This window comes from Anomalospiza imberbis, chromosome 16 (assembly GCF_031753505.1).
Source record: "Anomalospiza imberbis isolate Cuckoo-Finch-1a 21T00152 chromosome 16, ASM3175350v1, whole genome shotgun sequence".
Classification (NCBI taxonomy): domain Eukaryota; kingdom Metazoa; phylum Chordata; class Aves; order Passeriformes; family Viduidae; genus Anomalospiza; species Anomalospiza imberbis.
Window position 1 is genome coordinate 13,480,164 of NC_089696.1, and position 22,690 is coordinate 13,502,853.

Sequence of the window (22,690 nt, forward strand, 5' to 3'; positions counted from 1 at the left end):
GTAATATGACAACAGGTAGAAAGAACGACCTCATGGGGGAGAGTGGGAGGGGAAACAGTGGCAGGAGCAGGGCAGCAGCTCCTCACACTCAGCTGCATGGAGCTGAAGCTCAGGCAGAGCCTCAAACACTCAAGGAGTGCTCACAGCTCAGCTGCAGCATTCCCAGGGAAGCTGGCCTCACATTCCTGCTGCCAGCTGCACTCCAGAGGCTGTGCTGGCTCCCTGTCCTCAGAGGGGAAGGATGAGAGCCTCGGGAAAGGCAGCAAACCACCAGGGGTTGGTCTCAGCAAGGCAAAGACCTGTGCTAGCAGAGCTTGACACTTACCTGCTCTTTACTGTAACCTCTCTGAGCATAATGGTTATCACAGCCTGGCTCAAGATTTACACCTGTGAGAGAGAATTCCAGGCAGGCTCACACGTGGCTGATTGGAAATCAAGGACAGAAAGTCCTCCAAGGCTGGGAGATGCCTTTTGTTCTCAAATCCATCCCATCAGACCAGGCTTCCTATGAACACTGAGGGCAGAAGAGCATTTGGGAGAGGGCATTTTGAGTGGAAAATGCTGTCAAGGAGATGGGCACATCATCTTTGGACAACTCTGGGCCTCCCCAGAATAGAAGAGCTCAACACATTCGGGATTTGGGTGAAGTTAGACAGCTCTGGTCAGCAGCTGCTTTGCAGAAGACAGACCTGGTATGCTACCAAGGAAAATTCTGCCACCCAGACTTGTAGCTCCAGGAATTTGTAACTTGGCTTTTGGTACAGCTGTCTGATGCTTTTAAAAGTGCTCAGTAAATAAGGCAATATGAAAGTGATCCAGACCACTACTGATGCCTGAGGAAGTTCTGTAGAGCAGAGAAGCTGACTGAAATCACACTGTGAAAATACTTCATAACATCTCTAAAATTAGCATGAGCTCAAGGCATGGGATATAAGGACAGAACTGGAACACTACATTCCCATCTACACTGCAAGACAGACTGCATATAAATCAGATCTGAGCCTCAACTTATTCTCTGTAGGCGCCATCTACCCTAGGACAAGGATTTCCAGAAGAGCTGAGAACTTCTTCCACCAGACCAATGGAAAAGCACCAGCAGGATGCTGATACCATGGTCAAGGTGTTAATGACCTTATTTTCTTATTAAAAAATAAAAAAAAAGAGTCCTTGTGGTACTTCTCAATAAAAAAAAAAACAACTTTAAATATCTGTGACTGCACATGTGTGACTACAAATGCCTATTTGTAACATAGAAAAGATGTGATGCACTTCAATTGAGCAACACATTTTTGTGCCTCTGAGCTGGCCTAGGTTTTCTACTTTGCCAAAAACAGACTGAAGCAAAGAATGATTTCCACCAAAACCACAAAGCACACTGCCAACGTACACAGGGCCCTTGGGGCAGACACCAGGGGACACAGGGGAAAGAGCATTGTTAAGTCAGTTTCTCTTACCTTTAACTTCAGTAAAACAACAAAAACGATTCATATTAACCGCAAGGAAATACTCATCAGATTCCACAGGCCTTTGAGACAGGATTTTCAGATGCAAGCAATATCCAATAGATGTTTCCCCACTGCAAAGAACCAGCTTTTTTTATTTTGCAATTGCACCTGGTTGAAGTGATTGTACAGCATCCAGTGAGGTGGCCAGGAGCCGAGGATGGGAAATCCAGGCCAACAAGAAGCTGCTCCATGGGTTCACACTGACTTGTCCTTTCCATGCTGTGGCAGTCACCACCACAAATTGGGAGGTTCCTCGGCCACTCTGCTTTTAAACAAGGTAATTTCATCCAAGTGCCTCATGGGGACATCTCTGATGACCTCTGTCAAGTCCTCGTGAAGCAGAGGGAAAATGACGACATTTAATGCAGGGCGTTCTGCCTGGAAACTAAATCAGACACAGGTTATTAGCCAAGGAAAAATACCAGTGCTCCAGTGCAAGGGAAGGGGATGGCCTGGGTATCGATCATGCAGGATGGGGGCAAGGAAGGGTTGTTCAGAGGAGGCAGGAGGGGCAGCTGGAACTCCAGGTCTCCCACTCTTCCCTCTCTTTATCAGCAGGGAGTTCAGGCTGGGTTTGCACCCCTTTGCAATGAGTCTGCTAAGCTGGCACAAGCCCAAATTGCACCTAAAATCGGGAGGGAGGAAGAAGTTTTAAAAAAATGAATAAAAAATAAATCAAGACAGGTAGGTATTCTTAGAGGATCAGAGATCCCAAGAGTTCTGCCCAAGCTGGGCAAGGTGCTCAGCGATAACAATTTAAACCACCTGCAAACCAGAGGCAAGTTGCAGAGCCATTAGGAAAATCAGGCCAGAGCAATGTCAGGCATCCCCTCGGGGCTGAGCCTGGGATTATCACTTCAGGCTGGGTTGTTCTGCACGCAGAGTCTACACTCTGCAATTAGAGCATAGGCAAGTTTAGAAAGCTCAGATGTGCAGATAAGCATTTAAGTGTGCTCACACTCACACACTGCAACCTTCTTTTCAATCCAGGCTGCAGAGCAAAGGAAGAGATTTGCACAAGTTAAAGCCATTAAACAATGTAGAAAGAACCGTACAGAAAAAGCCCAAGTGCCCACCAGCAGGTACTTTACAGGACAGCAACCTGTGAGGAAGAGAGATGGTATTACTCAGTGCACTGTAACAAGAGTTCAGTCTTTTAAAGCTGGGGGGGTCAAACTGTAGCATAATTACCCTTAAGAGTTTTACACCTTAAGATGAAAAAGATTTGTGACTCCTAGTCCTGTGCCACCAAGATGTTTCCTCTGAAGGGTGTGACAAGGACCAGTTCATGATCACTCAGGAGGAGGCAGGGTCACACTGGCAGCACCAGTCCCTGGAGGCTGAACCAAGCTGTGCTGGGCCCAAAGAGAAGCTCTCAGCTCGACAAACTTAGACAGGTGTGTGCCTGGAAGATTCCTAGTTCATCTCTAGCTCTGAAATGGCCAGATTTCTGCCAGAGGAAAGGCTGGAAATCCAGCTGCTGGAAAACAGACATGAAAATCCCAGGTAGCAATACAGCCAGCTGAAGAAAGCAACACGAGAGACTGGCATTTTCTGGGAGACAGAAAGGACATTCCCATCCACAAACGATTTGGAGTAGAGCTGCCAAAAACACAGCAGAGAAACTTCCATTCCCAGGCTAGCTACTCAGTCTTGGCGGGTTGGATTAATTTGCCTGAACCTAAGTAGCTGCAGGAATAAGAATTTCCAGCAACAGAACTACCTGGGGCAATTTTATATCTCTCTGCATCACAGACCTGCCCTTCATGCCTCATGCCTAAGGGCTGGCAGAAAAGGACACGGCTCCCTGAGTAGATCTGGGGACTTGTGTCCTTGTGTCAGAGCTGGGCAGCTTCTTACTTCCACAGCACTGCCCTCAAGAAATCAACCAGCAAATAACTGCTGATCTGGGAGGCAGCTGGTAAAGTCTGCAGTGAAATCACATAAAATACAGCCAAACGTCTCTTTGATAGTCCCTGCTCTGCCTCAGCTCTTCATGTTTCTTATCCAACACCACAGTCCTGCAGAGAAAATCATGTTAATAGACCAAGTTTACTGAAGTTCAGCAAAGGAAGACACTGCCATCTCCCCAAGGGAAAAAAACTGCTTCCTTCTTTGTATATAGACGCTCCCAAATTGGTCCTGAGTGCTGCCTTCTCACCATGTACAAAATTGTAGTTTATAAGCAGCCTTTACATGTAGCTATAAAAATAAGAACCCAGACAAGTTTACATGATGAACTGCCAGTGAGACAAGTGAAAAACCCCAACGCAGTAAGTGTCCCTCCTAAAGGGGCTGGGTTTATACCAGGGGCTTGAACTTGATCTTAAAATAAGAGTTAAAAAAAGAAAGCTTTGTGATTTTCTACCCCCCCCCCAACAGGAAACTGTATGTTACTGCAAACCTTGTAAATTCCATACCCCAGCAAGTTGACGCCGGAGCATTCTTTCCATGTACAATTTGCGTGATTTAAGGAAAAAAAAAAATCAAATGCACATGGTTCACTATTATTCTCAGTTAAATGTGCGTGCAAAGCCTCTCCTTTAACTGCCTGTTAAAAAACACCCCGATTTTAACGAGCAGCTGTCATAATGTTAAACTGGGATTAGCAGTTCCCAAAAGCAGCCTCCCTCTGCAATCCATGCTCCTTTAGTCCTTCCCCGGAAGGCAATTCCTTTCTTCATACACCTGTCCAGGTGGGCTAGATTAAGCGAGAGGCACTTAGAGCACTACTTCGAAAGGCCCCAGGCATGGGGAGGAGATAACAAGAAGGGGAAGAGAGTGAGTTAATGAGTTGCAGAACAGCTCCTGTAATCTTCTTGAGGGTTCTTTCCTCATTCCACACCTGGATGGACTTCAAACTCCATCCACCTCTGCAAGCGCATGGCTTGTAAAATTAAAACCCGAAGGACAGAGAAGGATGTTGACCCAGGGAGACAAAAGAGCTGCAGTTTCAGACATGAAGCCCTGTTTTCTTTTGGGTTTTTTTTTTTTTGGGTTGTTTTTTTTTTTCCCGGAAAAAAGCCAAGTATATGCTTTCTTGCTCTCTCCTACAAAAACCTCCAGACTAAACTCATCATGATTAATTAAATGAAAGCAAGTTTTCTAGGCAACTGACTAGCAGCCCCTTCCAAACAGATCCTTTAATCAGACACAACCACTGGGATAACAAAGAAAACACCTCCCTCCCCCCACATATATTTTCCAGCATAACCTCTGGTCCAGCAGAATCAACACCAAACCAACCACCACCCAAGCAGGAATTTCCACAAGGAGGTCTCTGAAGTGTCCTCATGTGGATGTGGACACAGAGCAGACCTGGCCTCAGCAGCTGGTTGGAATCATCCACATAGCTGGGAAACAAATGATGAGGCACACCCTGTGTCACAAATTCCTCCTGGCATCAGCAGAGGTGCAGCATCTCTCTGCTCTTAGATCTTGAACTGGTTGTGTGTGGATGAAAGGGTTAATGGTGCTTTGCTATTTGTCTCCGGAATTCTCCCAGAACAGGTGTGGACTGGACTCAGTAAGGTTATTTTCAAGTGAACAGCTTGGTAAATAGCCTAACACTAGGCTCTCAATTACTTCTAACCACTGTGGCAGGATCCAATATGTAGGTCAGGGACAAAGTCAAAAAGAAAGAGAAAAAGTCTAAAGCAAGGCTGCACTTTGATCAGATTTCCTCGATTTTAGCAAGACAAAAGAGTCCCGCCCTGGAATGCAGTTATCTCCTGGCAAACATTGACATGCCTCTCCAGGGAGGACAGTGAGTCCCCAGGAGATTCCACCTGCTGATAGATCCAAAGGGTAGCCCAAAGCCAGGGGAATCTCTCCAGCCAGCCTGGAAAGATGGATTACACCCCCCTGCAACCCTCTGCACCACAGACCCTATAAGGTGACGGCTCTCTGCGTTAGGTGCTGCTCAACCCTCCTTTACTTATAAGGAAAGGATAAGGAAGTATTTGGGGCTGAAGAATGTTCTTCCCTTTGAGATTTCCACAGAAACCCAAGGAAAGTCCTAAGCCAAATCGGACATTTCAGCACATCCCACTTCACAGAGGCTGGCAAGCAGGGCCGAGGGCATGCAATGAGGATAATTAAACACCGCCAACAAAAGCAGCACACAGCAGATGAAGTGAGGAAATACAGTGTATCAGGAATGGATCAAGGGCAGATCTCTGACCTCCACAAACCAAGCTGAGCTTAGGGAAAAAGAAGCTCTAGAGAAGGAGAGGAAGGAAGGAAATGAGGAGAAGTTTGATTTGGGGGAACAGAGCAGATGTGGACTCTGGTTGACACAACTCTCACAAACGCAAACCAGTCTGCTGCAGTCACACGCCTTCTCCCCTCTCTGTTTTGACCTTCCCCACAGGCTGATTAGCTGTTTTTGGAGAGGCACAAGTTTCTCAAGAGCAGAAGTTTCAAACCAACTCACTTTTTGCCCTGTATGCAGCTTTCTCACCTACATGCACAAAGCCCTGTTAATCCTCTGCCAGGCACAGCCTGTTTTTACTGGAAGACTTGCTCACACCTCGAAGTTCAAGTGTGGCATCTGTCTTAAAAGCTTCAGCCAGCATACCTGAGCCAGCCTGGAAACTCCCTTCCTGCAGCATGGCACGGTGGAATGGAGGAAGTGCCAGGACAAGCTGGAGCAGCTGGCAGCAGCATGACCCAACATACACACACACTTTTCTCATCTTCTCAGGGAAGGCCAGGCTAACACTTAAGATTTGTTCCACTGGCTGTGCCCTGACCTCAGTACCAAGGAGCTGCAAATCTATCCTTGCTTACAGTGACTGCCAAAGAAGCTTCTGCAGGAGCATCTTCCAAAGAAGATTTGGCCTCGCCATAGAAACTGTAGGTGGGATTCTCCCAGGCCCCTTCTCCTGGGAGCAGGGAGAACCTTTGCCTCCCACTCATCCCCCAGAAGCCTCTCAGGGGGGTCCAAACCCTGCTCTAAAACACTGACTCTAAAGCAGATCCATTCTCTAGTGCCATTCTCCCTTCCAGCCCTGCCAGAGTGCCAGTGGTAAGCAGACTTTATTTCCAAACCTCAGAAATGGACTTGAAAAGTTCCCAAGGAAAGATGTTCAGATTCCTCTGGTTGCTCTTAATTCCACACAATGAGATATTTTTGCTATAAAATGTTTTCCTTTAGGGGTAACTTCCATCCCTTCATGCCTGTGTAGACAAACCAACATTCTCCCAAAGCTGCTGATTTTTCCACGCTAAGTCCCACCACTGCAGCCTCCAACCTGAGACCAAGGGGTGTAGATGGGACTCTGGAAATCACTCACACACATCACTGCCAACTCTCCCATTATCCTCAACGCAGCTTCTTCATTTGCCACAGCGTTGAGCCACAGGGAAGGAGCAATAACACATCAGACTCATCCCGAGCCGAGGCAAATTACATCTCTCTGCTGTGGTTTCCCTGTAAGGCATGAATGGCACTCTGCTACTTCTCCTGTGAACTGAGGTTTGTATCAAACACGCCTGCAGACTGAGGTTCCTATGTTATTTTGCCAGCTGAACTCTGCATCACTCAAATGTGACCGGACAATTAGAGGGGGAGGGAATAAGAACCCAAAGAGCGATGCCAGAGCGCCCAGGACACGTCCTAGGGGAGTGCTCTGCCAGAGCAAGCTGAAAGTTATTTCCTAATCTCTTCCACAAATTAAAAAGCTACTGCAATAACTGCTCAATTAGATTTATTTTACTATGGAAATGCTTTAAAGCTGCAGTTAATGCTTCCGTTCAGCCTTTTACACCCTCATGAAGAGAAAGCACGACAGTGCTATTCCAATATTATTTCTCAGCCAAGAGAGAGAGGACAATCCTTGAAAGTTATTTCATGCTCAAACCAATCTGCCCGCTGAGGAAGGTTTCAGAACTGAATTCCTTTCAAAACACACGAGATGGCAGTTAGAACGAGGCATTTGGGTCAGCCACAGGAATGCATTTAAAGAAGGGCGTTTGTGAGTACCCCCAAAAGAAGATCAATTAATATGGCAAACTGGGGATGGTCCCACAAGCCCTGCTGGCTTGTAAAGTATTTAAACCCACCCATAAGCAACATCCCTGGTAGAGGCAAAGGTGTCTGGGCCACACCTCATGCATTCAACCTTCGCCAAGCCCGCCAAGGAATCCTTGGGCAACGCAATCTGACAAGGATGCAGTTTGTTATTCAGTCTGTGACAGAATGATTCAGGGGTTTCCAAGAGGAGGAAATGAAAGAGACAATGAAAGCTTGAGCAGGATGCTAATGATTCACTACACCAGCCTGGTGATACATTAAGTCCTCTGCAATCCCACTTGTGCAGGGCTGGAGCCCTCGGCATGCTGGGGCTGGCGGGGTGGGATCAGCAGCCACTGCCAGCAGCTCTGGGACCAGGAAAGCCACCAGCGTACAGACAGGGACTTCTTCAAGGTCAGAAGGGAAAGAAGGTGCTGAAGGGATGCAAAACCAGCTTGAAAATCTTGAATAAGCCTTAGGTGCTCACAACAGCTTTTTGCAGTGTCAGTAGGACTGCAGCAGTCGGGTGGGCAGCACAGGAGCGATGCTGCAGGACTAGGCTGAATTCAAAGATCATCTTGCTATCACCTACTGCCCCTAGAGCCCCCTCCAATCCCTCCAGGAGTAAAAGGGATCCCCAAAAGGGATGTTATGAGCCTGAGACCACAATGAGAATCCAGGCAAGCAGAATGCTGCAGGGATATCCAGGGCAAGGGGGAATACTTAGCCCTGAGATGAGCAAAAACTCATCTGTGATAACTCAGTCCTGTGCTAAATGCCAGGAGAGGGACTGGCTCACTCAGCACCTTCTAATACTCAATTTCAGCCCAGTGCTCCCACCTGGAAACCCTGTTTCTGCAACTGAATCCCAGGAGGCTGCTCCATCCCTTCAGCAAGCTCACAGCCACACAGGGCCACTGGAATCAGCAGTTTAAGAAAAAGGGAAGATCCAGGCAAGAGTTTCACATTAAAAAAAGGACGAAAACAGGCACAGGGAAATTCAGGTAATGATACAGAAGACTGAACAAAAAGATCCAATTTAGGCTGAAAGCTCTTCCTAGAAAGTGGCAGGAATCTTATCATGAAAGTCACTTCAAACCAAGCAGTGCCCATACCTGACACAGACACAAGGCAGGCTAAGTTTGTGTTTCTCTTCCTCTGAGTTTGGATCCCCAGAACAGTGGGACTGTCCTAAATGAGAAAAATTGTCTGCACTTTCCAGCACTGGTTAACTCAAGAGTGACCTGAGTCACAGAATCACAGAATTGTTTAGGGTGGAAAAGCCCCCTAAGACCAAACCCAACCATTCCCCCAGCACTACCATGGTCACCACTGAACCATGTCCCCAGGTGCCACATCCTCATGGCTTTTAAATCCCTCCAGGGATGGAGATTCCACCACTGCCCTGGGCAGCTTTGGCCAGTGCTTGAGAACCCTTTTGGTGAAGAAATTGTTCCTAGTATCCAACCTAAACCTTCCCTGGCACACCTTGAGACCACTTCCCCTTGTCCTGTCCCTTGTTCCCTGACAGCAGAGCCCAACATCCCCCTGGCTGCACCCTCCTGCCAGGGAGTTATGGAAAGGCAGAAGGATCCCCTTGAGCCTCCTCTCCTCCAGGCTAAACACCTACAGCTCCCTCAACTTCTCCCCATGGACTTGTGTTCCAGACCCTTCCCCAGCTCCATTCCCTTCTCTGGACACACTCCAGCCCCTCAATGTCCTTCCTGAATTGAGGGGCCCAGAACTGACCCCAGGATTCAAGGTGTGGCCTCACCAGTGCTGAGCTGTTCAGGTGCTTTGCAAAGCCATTCGCTGGAGAGAGGTACCAGTGTGGCTGGGGAACAGAGCACAGGAGACAACTGCAACATCCCCACTCCGACCCCACAGCTCTGGGGGAATGCTGCTCCACAACCCCAGCCCTCTGCACCATCTCCCAACAGCTCTCAGACTCCAGGAATTCACAACAGCACTTTTGGGAGACGTGTACAGCTGAGCCCAGCTGCCCACCCAGCACCCCAAAAAACACGCCAGCTGCACCATGTTTTTCTCCTTGGATTCCATTTCTATAAATCACAGCTCACCTCTACACCTTGACACTTTCCCCCTTCTTTATGAAGAATCCCTAATGACTCCATGCTCTCAGAGGTTTTTTGTTTTGCTTTGGTTTTTTTTCAATTTTGTTTGTTTGTTTTTATTTTATTGTAGCTTTCTTGATCTTTTTTCCAAGGTGTTTTTCCAAGGACTTTTCACTGGCTTGTATTGTCTGGTGTTGTAGAGTCCTTGAAATCACTACAATGATAGGAGCTATCTAAACACTTCAGCTAAAACCGACAAAATTCTAAAGGCACAGAGTGGAAAATAAAAATCTGTCCTTGAAGCCAAGGGGATATTTGCTGAAGCATTTCCCATCCCCTCTTCCACCCTGTTTTTCTGATGGCAAGGAAAGCACCAGGAAAGCAACTTCTCCTGCACATTTGTGAAGTCTGCTCACCCCATGTAGCTGTGCAAGCCTGCAGTCATCCAAATTCCTTGCCCGCAGGATTTTTGGGGCAGAGACATACTGGCATATAAATACGACTATTTAGCATGCAGCCGGTTGGTAAACGGTGGGACCTTCCACAGGTCACAGCTCCATCTACTGACTCTTCCACAAAATAACACTGTGGAAAAGATTGGGAAAGCTCCTGGAAGGCTCAACCCCTTGGACCTGCCTTTGGACACACAGGTCTGAGCAGGAATTTAGAAACAATCCCAGCACAGCAGCTCAGCCCAAAATGGCGAAGCAAATTTACCTTTTCTGCAAAGAAGCCTTGGCACAGCAGCAAGTCTGGGGTCACACCTGAACCTCCAACCACAAGGCCTCAAACTGTGGTATTTTAGTGTTTGTGGAATTAATGCTGCAGTGGTTTGAACAGAAGAATTATTTAAACAGGGACAACACGTGCTTGGAACTGAGCACTCCAGCAAAGTTTGGGTCCAAGCACAAAATGGAAAACACTGTGTTTATTGCATCTGCTGCTATCTGAAGTGTGGCAGCAGCTGAGCACCATGTGATGGGGGGAAAAAAATGTCAATTTACACAGAAACTGAGACTAAACCAACGTCACATGTGAAACCTGAGGAAGATCAGGGGAAGTGGATATGGATCACTCAAGCCACATCTCCCACTCTAACCACTACACCCTTCTTATGTGCAGAGTATCTCCCTGAACCATAAAGGAGCTCCCCCCTCCCATTCACACTGAAGGAAAAAGAATAAAGAAAAACACTGCAATGATTTATCTGCCCAGAGGGAAACAATCTTTACAGTCTTCTCTACAGCTCAGAGGAGACCTTGCCCTTGCAAGCCTCCTGTTTGCTGATGAGGCTCCAGATGAGCCCTGTTCTGCTTATTGTGTTTCATTGCAAAAGAGCCAGAACTGAATCAGAGGCTTTTAATGACTGAAATACACGAATTAGTTTGTCCCAAATCGTAACAAACTTCAACCAGAAACTGCTCACCAGAAAGCTGGACATCACAGGGTCTGGTTCAAAGCTGTCTTGTGACAGCTAAGAGACATGAGAACAACCTCTCTTTTCAGGCCAGTGGAACAGAAATACATAACACTAACCTCCTTTTACAGTGAAAAGGGACAGTTTGAGAAGCAGTTCAGGATTTAAGCCATTGCTGTGATGCAGCAGATTTAATTCCCAAGCTCCCATCACCACACCCTGTATTATTCACCATCTTCCAGTACAATTCCACAGCTGAAACCAATCTGCTCTCCCCAGATAGGTTCTGGCTTCTTCTGTTACCCAAACCCTCCTGTGCACCAACACTTGAAAACTGCCCTGCACTATATTGCATTTTCAAGCCCTCTCAGCTCTACCTTCTGCCTCAAACTCCTGATACATAGCCAGCCCTGGGTCCTTTCCATTCCCACTCACATTTCTTCTCTGTTTTAGAGGCAACTGGGAGAACGTGAATCACTTTGGCCCCATTTTGCTGTTCAAAACTATCTCTCATCCTAAACAACACCACCACCACAGCCCTAAAACAGGAACTCTGATCCTCAGTGGGACCTGAGGATCAATTGCCCCAGCTCCAGAAAGGGAGAAAACGAAGGCTCGAGGTCCCTCCTCTCACCTCCTCCTTCCCACCCACTCCCCACTTTACACAAACAGCATCCACACACATTTCAAACAAATGGGAAAAAATAAGTATAAATCACCTTGCCTCATTCTGGCACAAGGATAGATAACTTCCAACTTGCTGCCTGGTGTAAAACTTGGATTAAAGAGACACCAGCTGCACACTCTTAGAGGAAGCCATGCTGTGTGAATTGGAGCCATAGTCACAGGTTTAAGCTCACACACAAATTTTACTGCACATCTCTCTGCCTTGGAGTAGCAGACAAAATGCAGTCAGGAGCAAGTCAATTCCTGACCCCATCCCAAGGCACATTTGTGCAAGGATGAGAATGGAATTGCTGGAGAAGTCACGTGGTTAAAGACTCACTGATGGCTCATGGAAGACTCCAGGCTTTGCTTACACATCATTTTCTGTATTTTGTTTCTTCCATTTGATTACTAGAGACAGTTGCATGAGAACGGGATCTTTGTTGCTTAGGAGAGCATCTGCTCCCACTGCTTATCTTCCTCCTGAAGTCATAATCTTACATGACATCAAAATCGTTTCCAGAGCCACCAATTACAATGTCACAGAGGATTATGACTTCAGGTGTAGAATTTGCAGAGGGAGCAGATGCTCTCTTCAGCAAAAAAAAAAAAACCCAAAACCCAGCCTTCAAAAAACCCTGTTTTCATACAAACGTCTCTATTAATAAAATACAAAAGAAGAAAATAAGTTTGACAGCCAGAACTGTAGCTAAATATAAAAATAGTTTTTTAACATTTCCACAAGGCATCAGCTGCTCTTTGAAAGTTCCCAGGGTTTAGATTATAAAGAGGTAGAGAATGTAGTGAGAATCAGTTCATGACAAAGAGGGAGAAAAGACTGCAGAATGGTGTATTTCTGCTCAGTAAGTGGACATTAAAATTTTGGCCAGCGCTGCAGCAACACCTCAGAAGGGAGGGAAAATAAAAAACAGGAACTGCAGATTTCTGGTTCTTTCTAGGGATCCCCAAAGCACAACTGAAACCAACCCAGTAATGTTTTTACAGATATGAAGCCCTGTGTAAAACACATTCAAAGAATCCTTGTCGTATCACAAGGAATTTACTCAGATGTTTCCAACAATCCTTACCCCAGAAGGACACAGAGGCTTTCAAAGGCAGCAACAATCTCAGGAGCAGTTTGGTAGGGAGCTAATATAGTCACAGCCTTCTCTGGATTTGATCCACGGAAACAAGCCAAGTGTAATAAGTTAGTTTGAAGCTGGAGGAAGGCTGGGGGGGAGGAGCACCCTTTAGGATGCACTAATAACGCCGTGTGATTTGAAATTTTTATTAGAGCTTAACAGGGCACAGCAACAGCAGGTGACAAAGAAAACAGGCTGAAGGTGGGGAAATAGCCTCATAGAAAAAAAGATAAAAATGGAAAGTCTGCTGCATGGGAAATATTTTGTAAGATGACTGCCATTATTAGAAGATTTCCAAATGCCAAGCGTAATTAAAAGCTCTCTTTTCAAATGCAGTTCACGGCTTACACACAAACGTTTCCCACCACGTGAGCCTCAGAACGCTGCAAGGGGCCAAGCAAAATGCATTTAAGAACTGCCAAACGTGCAAAGGCAGTTTGTACCAATTCTCCCCCCTCAAGCACCCTCCGAAGAAAAAACCCTTCACAACAACCCTTTAAAGGCTTTGAATTGCGCTGCCAGGGGATTATCAGTAAGTGACATTTACAAGTGATTAGAGGACAGAGAATTATCTTAGTCACTTGTGGGAAAGAAGGAAAGCTTCAAGGTCAAATCTCTCAGCACTTAAATGTCGGCAGATGTTTTGTTTACACGAAAAGTGTCATTTGATTTATGATGGAGCTTTGCATCCAGAACTTCAACTCGGCCAGCAGAACTGCAGAGAACATGGGTGGGAATGGAATCAAGAATTCATATAATACCTTCAAATATTTCACTGATTCACTCTTATTAAAGTAAGAGGCTGACTTATGTGCCAAACAGTTACACATTACCTATTAGCTCCTTGGAACAAGAGCTCCAAGCCATATAAACCTTGGCAAGCCAGGGGATGGAGATAAATCTCCAACAGCTCCAGAAATCCCACATCCACCCTTTTCCGCACTCACCTCCGGACAATGGACTGCTGGAGATTTTTGCAAACGGTAAGAGATTCTCCCATAAACATGTGGCACATGATGACCTCAAGGCAGCTGGCCATGAATGACATCACTGCGTCAGACTGCAGAGTCCCGCTCCGGGAGACGATGCAAAGCCGCTGGAGAGAGGAGCAGTGACTCAGTGCCTGGAAGAACTGGGCGCCCGCACAGAAGTACGGCTGTTCCAGCCTGCAGGAATAAACAAAAACAACTCAATGGGCAATTCATGCCTGGGGCGCTCTCAGGCAAGAAGGAAAGACACGGCACATTCACGGGGGGCTGGCAAATGGATGGAGCAGTGCCTCCAGTCCTGAAGGACAAGGGCACAAATAGGCAGCAAAGCCCTAAACTGCAGAATTCTGGCGCCCACAGGGAGTGACCTTGGAGTAACCCTGGTTTTTCAAGTTTCCCACAAAGTATGGTGGGTAAGAAAAGCCTTGGGTCTAAGCAGGAGATCCATTCTGGTCTTAAAAGCACAGCCAGGCTTCCATATCTGACATCCACCAAGCAGGTGGTGTGGATTTAGGGACCTTCTGCTCCAGTGTACAAACACTGCCCAAACTGGTCATATCTTCAGTTTACTGCCTGGGGAGAAGCAGGCATGGAAAACACACAGTGCACACAGGCTGATGCACAACTGGGGCCAACACAGCGACCACAGCCAGCCCTGGCAAAGGATCAGAGCTACTGCTCTCCCACAGGAAGAACAACCATCATCAACCCAACTTTTACCTTAAACACCTGGCTCAGGGAAGAGAGACAGGATCCTCTATCGCGGTAATCCAGGAGGACAATAAAACGACACAGTGAAGCCATACCTGGCCAACAAGGGGTCTGTGTTTTACCCAGCAGCATAAGTGGATGACTCCCTCAAAGAAGCCAGCCTGCAGGGAGCTGAACCTGCTTGAGGCCTGTGCCACCAGGACAGTTCATCTGCTTAGTGCAGATTTACTACCAGGCTTCAGAGCACTTGGGAATCTCAGTCATTGGGTCAGGAAAGCCAAGAGCTCTAAGAAGGTTAATCCATTAGGTGATAACAAGCTGTCGGGCCCAACCTGATCTGGGTAATCTCTGCATGGGCTTTGTAGTATGCAGGGGTATCTCAGCAACTTAATCCTGTTAATTGATAAATCCTGTTTCAGTCTCAGCCTGCGACTGCTGTCGGGTGGCATTGCCTGAAGAGATCCTAAGAGCATAGCTACACTTTGGGTAATAAGTTAAAATTCATATTAAGAGAACGGGCAGCCTCTTCAATTTTTCAACATCATTACTGGGGCACTGTAAATTTAGGACAAAAAGCACAGAATCTGCAGGATCCAGGTTTGCAGGTGAATCTCGGGGACGCACCGGACACACCTGCAATGCCGCCCTGCACTCGCTAGATGGCAATGTTGCTTTGGAAGAGCCCCTTAAACTTGTTCCTCGGCCTGGAAAACTGGGAAGGGAAAAAAGGGTGGAAACAGCAGGGAATTAGTCAGATCAAAAGGAAACTACGTTATCAAGAGGAAGTGCTAATTTCTAAAACCATCTTAAGCCAATATAAAACCTTAGATTTTAATCAGGGAAGAAGAGTGACAGCTTCCACCCAAATGTGGTACAAGGAGACAGCCCTGTTGCAGCCTTTATTCCAGGCTCTGCGCTGCCTCCCATTTCTATCGCTCTTGGCCTCCATTTCAAAGCCTCAGGATGAGGGCCTAGGATGAGCAAAGCAGCACTGCACACTCAAACCTCCTTCCCCAGCCCTCTGTTCCTCCATGGCTATTTACTCTCCTCAAGGTTAAAGACACATTCACATAACCCAAGACCTTGAGCAACCAAACTCAGATGAGAGACCAGCACACTCCTCCCCCGTTATAAATGGGAAGTGGTGGAAAATAAAAACCCTCCCTGAGGTGTTTTAGCCCCCCTCACTATTGCAGTGGATCAGGGACAGGCACACAAGCACCAGTCTCAGGTGATGAACAGTAATTCCAGCCACAGTAACTGTGACCTTGCTGTCTCAGCTGCACAGCACTTTGGAGCTTTGTGAACAAAGTGGGACAATGGGACTGACAGGTTCTGCAGTTTCGCTGAAAGAGGCTGATTTTGGAAGAAGGAAAAAAAAACTAATCTCTCTAAAGTGATAATGTTTGTGTTCATATAGACTAGTGCAAGGAAACCATCACAGTTCCCTTTCACAAGCACATTTTGGCTACCATGAAGCTCCTTTGGGCACTCTTTAGGATCAGACCCTTGGTAGGATCCTTTAAATCCTATCTGAAGAGGAACACCAACAGGACAAACTCTAAATCAGGAATATTTTCAGTACATTATAAAGAAAACAAAAAAAATAAAGAGGTGAGATTTTCATACAAACCCAAGGTAGACAAATATCTCATTGGTAAACCCCAAGAAAACTCTACATTTTCTAAATAGTGTAGGAGTCTCTTCCTTCCTGGAAATTTAAGAGGTGTGCATGTACACAAAGCCAAAAAAATCAGCAAAGGCACGTAGTATTTAACCAGCCCTGACAAGCTGCTAGCTCCCAAATAAGCAGCATGCACTCTTCCTTATCTAAAAGGAAGGCAGTCACAGCACTTTTTGCTCCTAAAACACTGGTTAAAGGGCACATCCTGAGCCCTCAAGGACAACATGCAATGCCTTCCCATTCTCCGCAAGTCAGAAAGGAAAATCCCACTTTTCAAGCCATTGCATCTACTCTGGACCGGAACACTTTTAATAGTAGCCACAGTAAACCACACATCACATTTCTGGAGATCCACAAACAAAATGGGAGATGTTCAAGGGCAGCCCCTCACCTGAGATCTCTCAAACACTTGCAGTGTTTCAGCATGTCCATGAGAGCAGACATATAGACCACCTTGCCCATCATGCCCAGGTTGGCCAAGGAAAGAGTCCGCAGGTGCTGGCACTGCAGCCCGATGTTGACGAGCCCAGAGCCCGTGAGAATATTTGGCAGCTGTGCTAAGGTGAGGCTCTGCAGGTAAGTCAATTGGCTAATGGCAGCCACCTCTGAATCCCCCACGCTCTGTGCCCGGACACAGGGAGGCAACGAGTTCCGAATTGCTGGCTCGTTGCGGGGCATGGCAGAGGAGAAACTGGACCCAATTATCTCCAAGGTTTCCAAAAATCGGAGGCTTCCCATCAGAGCCCAAAACACTGAAGATTCGATTTTCTGATTTGCCTGGTCCCCTAAGTTCCTTGGATATGTCTGTATCCCAATCCGAACTTTCCTTCCAAATGTTTGGGGCACCAAATTAGGTGTGGTGGGAGGCTTCTCCACGCTTGCACCAACATCTGTGATGGAGCAAACTGGTAGTGCTAATGAGAGCAGGTGCTTTAGCCTGGACAGGAGCTGGCACAGGTGGTTCCCTATGCTTTCAGAGCTGTGATGGTGAGCTGCAGAGAGGTTCAGGTGTCTCAGATTGCAGCAAGACACTACCAGGCTTTCCAAAATGCTGCTGTCAATGTCATCTTCTGCTTTCCGAAACAAGGACTCCGGGGCCAGGCAGTGAACGCAGCCACTGAGATTCAAACTGGTCAGGCTTTTAAGATCCTTCCCACCATTAATGACCCTCTGGATCAGGTACCCACCAGATAAGGTGCATCGGCTAAAGCTGAAGTAGAAAGGGTTGTTGAACTTCAAGTGTTGCAGGAGCCCAGAGCCATTAATCCAGGCTTTGGGCAGTTGTAAAGCATCCAGACGTACATTTCGGGCCATGGAGTCCAGGAGGTTTTTGGTGGCTCCCGTCTCCGCAAAGCTGCCGGGGGCAGAGATGAGGAAGGCGTGGAGGTTCTCAGGAGTCCGATCACTCAGTACCGCCAAGTACAGCCTCACCACCTCCTGATTGACGTAGCCAGGAGCCAGCCTGGCGTAGAAGATGCGGAGGTTCTGGTAATGGGGCACGTTGCTCTCGCCCACCATCAGCTGCCCAGAGAGCATAAAGCCCTCGCGCGAGCGATCGAGGATCTCAAAGTAGAGCAGCAGTTTCTCAAGGCTGGTGCAGCAGGGGACGACCCCGTACGAGGGCGTGTAAAGGGTTTGCTTCAGCTCCGAGACGCGGCTGAGGGTGGCTTTGCACTCACTGCTCAGCTGGCTGGCATCAAAGCCCGGGTTCACATCGATGGCCAGGGAGCGCAGGTGCTGCAGCGTGGAGAGCATCTTGGAGAGCCGTAGAGAGGTGACGTGGCACCCGGACAGGTTCAGCTTCACCAGGTTCTTGCACCGTGTTACGTGGTCGATAGTGGAGCTGGGCAGCCAGTAGCACCCGGCCATGTTCAGCTGGTAGATCTCCTTTCCAATGTCCCTCATCAGCTGCTTCACTTTGTCTTTGTTTACCTGCACCCAAACAAAACCACATTCGGTGAGAGATACAGCAGTGGTGGGCACTGACTCAGTTTCCCAGCTGGAGATGGGAGTAAGAGTGGCACGTACTTGGATTACGTGGCTCATCCAAAGGTTTGGGGATGGCAGCACAGCCTAAGAATTACCACACTGCTGGCAGCTCGGTTTGCCATGCTGTGAACTCTCAGGATTACACTTCCTTTTACTTCTGCAGTTCTGCATTACAGACTGTTCAGCAGCTGAGAGTGGAAGGGAAAACCACCTCAATTTTCTACCAGCAAAGCTATTTCAGCAGAACTGGCTATGTGCAGAAACTCAAATTGAAAGAAGAATGTTTCCATTCTTCTTCATTCAGTTTCTTCTTTTGGAAATGAGCATAGGAGGCTTTCCCCTGCCTGCACTGGCTGATACAGTTCTCACTGAATATATCACCCTTCCTTCCCAAGCTTTATTTCTGTTATAACATGCACACAATTTCTGGCTTTGCTGACTGCATGCCTGACAGCAACATGCACAAGGTTTTTTTGCACAACAACACGGAAAACATATTTTGGGAAAGTGGTAACTTTAAGGTCATGATTACTTTTATTTTAGCTTCCAGAAATATGGAGAAGTTAAGTTTTCACTGACAGTATTTTATATAACTAAGGGAGCACAGAGCTGTTTTAACAAAGCATACTGGAAAATAAATGCTTTTATAAAACAGATTACTGTGTATTTGATTTCAGAGTTCAGGAGCAGTCTATTTAGGCATACACACTGGTAAGTTCTACTTCTTGGCATTGTTTTTCAGAAGTCAGATTTGTCTTCACAGCTAACAGAAGCAGCAAGCTACTCTCCCCACCTTATAGTCCTTCTGAAGCAGGACTGTATGTGTTAGACTCTTGTCAAGGCAGAGTGTTGCAAGTTTCCTGCAGGTTCTCCTGACATTGAGGACCAGGTCTGTGCAAGGGACATAGCTGAGGATGTGCAGAAGGATCTCATCTGAGAACTCCATCAAGTTGACCCCATTCCTTTCCTCCTCACTCTCCTCACTTACGACCTCCTGGTGGAAAAAAATAAAAGAGAAAAAATAAAAGGAGAATATGGAGGTAGTGCAAAACTTCACACGAAATCATGGTGCTTTCACTTGGTCTTTCACCATTGGCTAACATTTCCATTCATTTTACTTACTTTGCAACTGGAAAAGCGACTGTCCACGATCCTTTCCTAAATATACCACAGCAATCTCCTTCTACATCCTTCCTCCAAGCGCCACCCGTTTCAGTAACCTTTAGAGTTACATAACCATGCATCTATGCATATATATACGGCTATATATATCTGTTTACACATACAGACACACACCAACACTGCAGCCCAGCATCACCCCCAGCTCTTGTGCACCACACTCACGCCTTAACGGCGAAACCAGCGCCCAAAGCGGCACTAACGCCAGGGCAGCCGCTGAGGGGAAGCGGGGCTGCTCCGCCTCACAGCCCCCTGAGCCCCCGGATTCACCCGGCGACGGCGATCCCGGCGACCTGGCCCCGCCGCCGAGCGCTCTCCCTGCCCCCGAGCCCGGCTCCCGTCCTGAGGGCTCCGGGCTGCCCCAGTCCCGCAGCAGCCGCTGTTACCGGCGCCCCGAGGGGCCGGTGCGGGGGGCGAGCTGAGCCCCACAAGCCGCGACTCACCTCTTCGCAGCGCAACATGGCGGCAGCCGCGCGGTCCCGCCGCAGCCGCCGCCACCGCCTCGCCGGGCCCCGCTCGCAGCGGCCGCGTCCCCGGCTCGCTCCCGCCGGCCCGGCCGCCTCACGGCTCTTCCGGCGCGGCCATGACCCGGTTCCGCGGCAGCGCCCGCCCCGCGCCGCCATCTTGAGCGCGGCGCGGCCGCGGCGCGGCGCCATCTTGAGGGCGGCGGCGCCATGGTGGGAGTGGCGGGCGCATGGAGTCAGAGAACACCGGGATCGCTCACGGTGGAAAAGGGCTCTGAGCTCGTCGAGTCTAATCTTTGACCGAACACCACCGCGTCAACCAGACCAGAGCGCTGAGTGCCAGGTCCAAGCTTTCCTTAAATGCCTCCAGGGACGGTGACTCCACCACCCACCGAGGCACTCCCTTCCAGTATCTGACAAACCTTCCTGTGAAGAAATGCTTCCCGATGTCCATCCTGACCCTCCTCTGGCACAGTTTAACACCATTTCCTCTCATCCTGCCCATTGCTCCCTGGGAGCAGAGCCTCCGTCTCACTACAACCTCCTGGCAGAAACTGTGGCGAGCAAGAAGGTCCCCCTGATCCTCCTTTTCTCCAGGCTGAGCCCTCTCCAGCTTTCTCAGCTGCTCCTGGTGCTCGAGACCCTTCCTCAGCCCCATTCCCTCCTCCGGACATGCCCCAGTGCCTCAATGGTCTTCTGGGATTGAGGGACCTGGAACTGGACAGAGCACTCGAGGTGTGACCTCTCCAGTTGCGAGTACAGGGGCAGAATCACTGCTGTGGGACACACTATAGGACACTGGAATGGTGTGGGTTGGAACTTAAAAGATCATCTTGTTCCACCCCCTGCCATGGCAGGGACACCTTCCGTTATCCCAGGTTGCTCCAAGCCCTGTCCAGCCTGGCCTTGGACACTTCCAGGGATGGGGCAGCCACAGCTTCTCTGAGCACCCTGTGCCAGGGCCTCCCCACCCTCACAGGGAAGAATTTCCTCCCAATATCACCATCCTACCCTTCACTGATGTGCAGAGGGCCATGCAGAATCACCCAGGGCTGCTGTGACTGGTGCTGTGACCACAGCCATCACACAGCTGTGTCCAAGGAGAGCAGCTGGCTCCAGCAGTATAGCTCCACATATCCCAAATCTCAAGTACAGACAGGACCAGAGCGCTGGAATTTCCAGTTACGTGTATGCTTCAGGAATTTTGTTCATAGAAAATGTGTTTTAAAGATGACCCATAAAGGAAGATGAATAAGTTGCTATTTTCTTCCTGCTTGATTGTTGCCATTTAAGGCCGTGAATTACATTAAGGGTAAATTGGGGGTTTCACTTAGAAATAGCAAGTGCCTCAAGTCCTGATTATGTATTTTGCTTTTAGGCTTGTGAGAGAGCTCTCGAGTCAAAGAGGAAAACCATTTTTAGCTCTTAGATGAGAGAGAGCCTCTGCAGAGGATCTGTACCTGCTTTGTTTGTCATGTGTTTCACTTAAATAAAAGGTAATCACAAATTAAATCCAGAGGCCTTTCAGTCAAGACTGACTTGTTTGACATCTGGGAAAAATACCAACCTACAGTATTTGCAGTCACCAGAGAAAGCAGAGACCAGGGTGGAGGAGACCTACATTTCCAATGCAAATGATAAAACCATCAGTGAGTCCCAAAGGCAGAGTGAAGGCCCTGCCCAGAAAGCCAGGGTAGCTGGAGCAGCTGGCATTTAGAGTAGCCATAGGTTCCCTCCGGCCCTGGGGCGTACAGCGACCACAGAGCAGCTGACAAACCCAAATAAGGACTGGGAACAGAGGGTGGTGTAAGGGGCTCCTGAGGAGAAATGAGAATTTGTAAGAGGAGCTGCATTTGGACTTGTGATCCACCAAATAAATGAGCAGTGTGTTGGTGCAGATCAGACACGGAGGTTGAGTGTGGGGCAGAAGTGGGCAGTAAAGGAAGAAGAAATTGATCATCTACGTCAAACTCTGGCATTTCTCTTCATGGCCCTGGGAGGTGGCCAGACAGTGATAGAGGAAACCCTCCTTGCTGTGCCTCACTTCAGGAATGCTCTTCATGTGGGTAGACTTTGGTCATCTTACCATCAATATACATTTTCCTAGCCCAAACAAGGCAAGGCACATATCATGCTGTCCCAGTCCAGAAAGGCAAACAAATTAATAGCACTATCAAGGTATTTTAAAACAAAATATCTTAACGTTCAAGGCCAGTCTGTCCTGGGGATTTGATGTTTTTTCCTCAAGAAAGTCTTGCCTCAGTTCTCTTTTCTGATTCTTCTTAAGACTGATACAGGCTGAACATCTTTTTGTCAGCTTGACTAAAGCCTAGCTTTGCTGTAGCAGCCACAGCACTCGGTATGCTTGGGTGGATTGCTAGCTCCACTGCTGGAAGTGATTCTCAATCCCTGATACGATTTAGTACTGTAAGGCCTGCTAAAGTGGATTACAGATGGGTATAACACAAGTCAGGACAGGCTCCAGGTCAGCAGTCCTGCAAAGAATGACTTCAGAGACCAAGACTGCTCTTCCTCTGAGCACAGCCAATACCACAGACCCATCCCTGAATGGGTGCCTTGGAATGGCCATTTTCTAAAGCTGGTGCTTTGCATCCTCCAAGGGGACTTCTGCAAGGAGGCCAGTTGAGTTTGAATGCTCTGAGATTCCCTGGGATTTTTCCACACAGCCAGCTGGCACCTGTCCTGGAGGAGCACATGCTCACTAATGAGAGAACAGGACCCTCCCCATCCAGGGACCGTTTCTGGTCAACTGTCCCTGACAGCTGAGACACAATGAGGCCCTTCAGAGCTAAATCCTGAGAGCTGCAACCATCTCCTTTGCCAAGGACATCA

At 48.0% G+C, this 22,690-nt stretch overlaps 1 protein-coding gene and 2 long non-coding RNA genes across 5 annotated transcripts; 1 reads left to right on the forward strand and 2 right to left on the reverse strand.

Annotated features, from left to right (window-relative positions):
* Positions 1-187: 187 nt before the first annotated feature.
* Positions 188-1,135, forward strand: LOC137483780 (uncharacterized). The gene is made up of 2 exons (XR_011004640.1): positions 188-276; positions 309-1,135. It is a non-coding gene; the product is annotated as an uncharacterized lncRNA (long non-coding RNA).
* Positions 456-19,972, reverse strand: FBXL18 (F-box and leucine rich repeat protein 18). 3 transcript variants are annotated; one of them, XM_068207149.1, is made up of 5 exons: positions 19,817-19,972; positions 18,988-19,188; positions 16,597-18,137; positions 13,769-13,987; positions 456-1,890 (listed from the first exon to the last, which is right to left on the reverse strand). In XM_068207149.1, the coding sequence occupies exons 1-5, from the start codon at positions 19,832-19,834 to the stop codon at positions 1,734-1,736; spliced, it is 2,136 nt and encodes a 711-aa protein (XP_068063250.1). In that variant the 5' UTR covers positions 19,835-19,972; the 3' UTR covers positions 456-1,733. The 3 variants fall into 3 exon arrangements, with proteins under 3 accessions (XP_068063250.1, XP_068063252.1, XP_068063251.1); XM_068207151.1 differs by lacking the exon at positions 19,817-19,972 and adding an exon at positions 19,317-19,528; XM_068207150.1 differs by lacking the exon at positions 456-1,890 and adding an exon at positions 12,952-13,536.
* Positions 7,711-12,051, reverse strand: LOC137483783 (uncharacterized). Its single transcript, XR_011004643.1, has 2 exons — positions 11,917-12,051; positions 7,711-10,418 (listed from the first exon to the last, which is right to left on the reverse strand). It is a non-coding gene; the product is annotated as an uncharacterized lncRNA (long non-coding RNA).
* Positions 19,973-22,690: the final 2,718 nt, after the last annotated feature.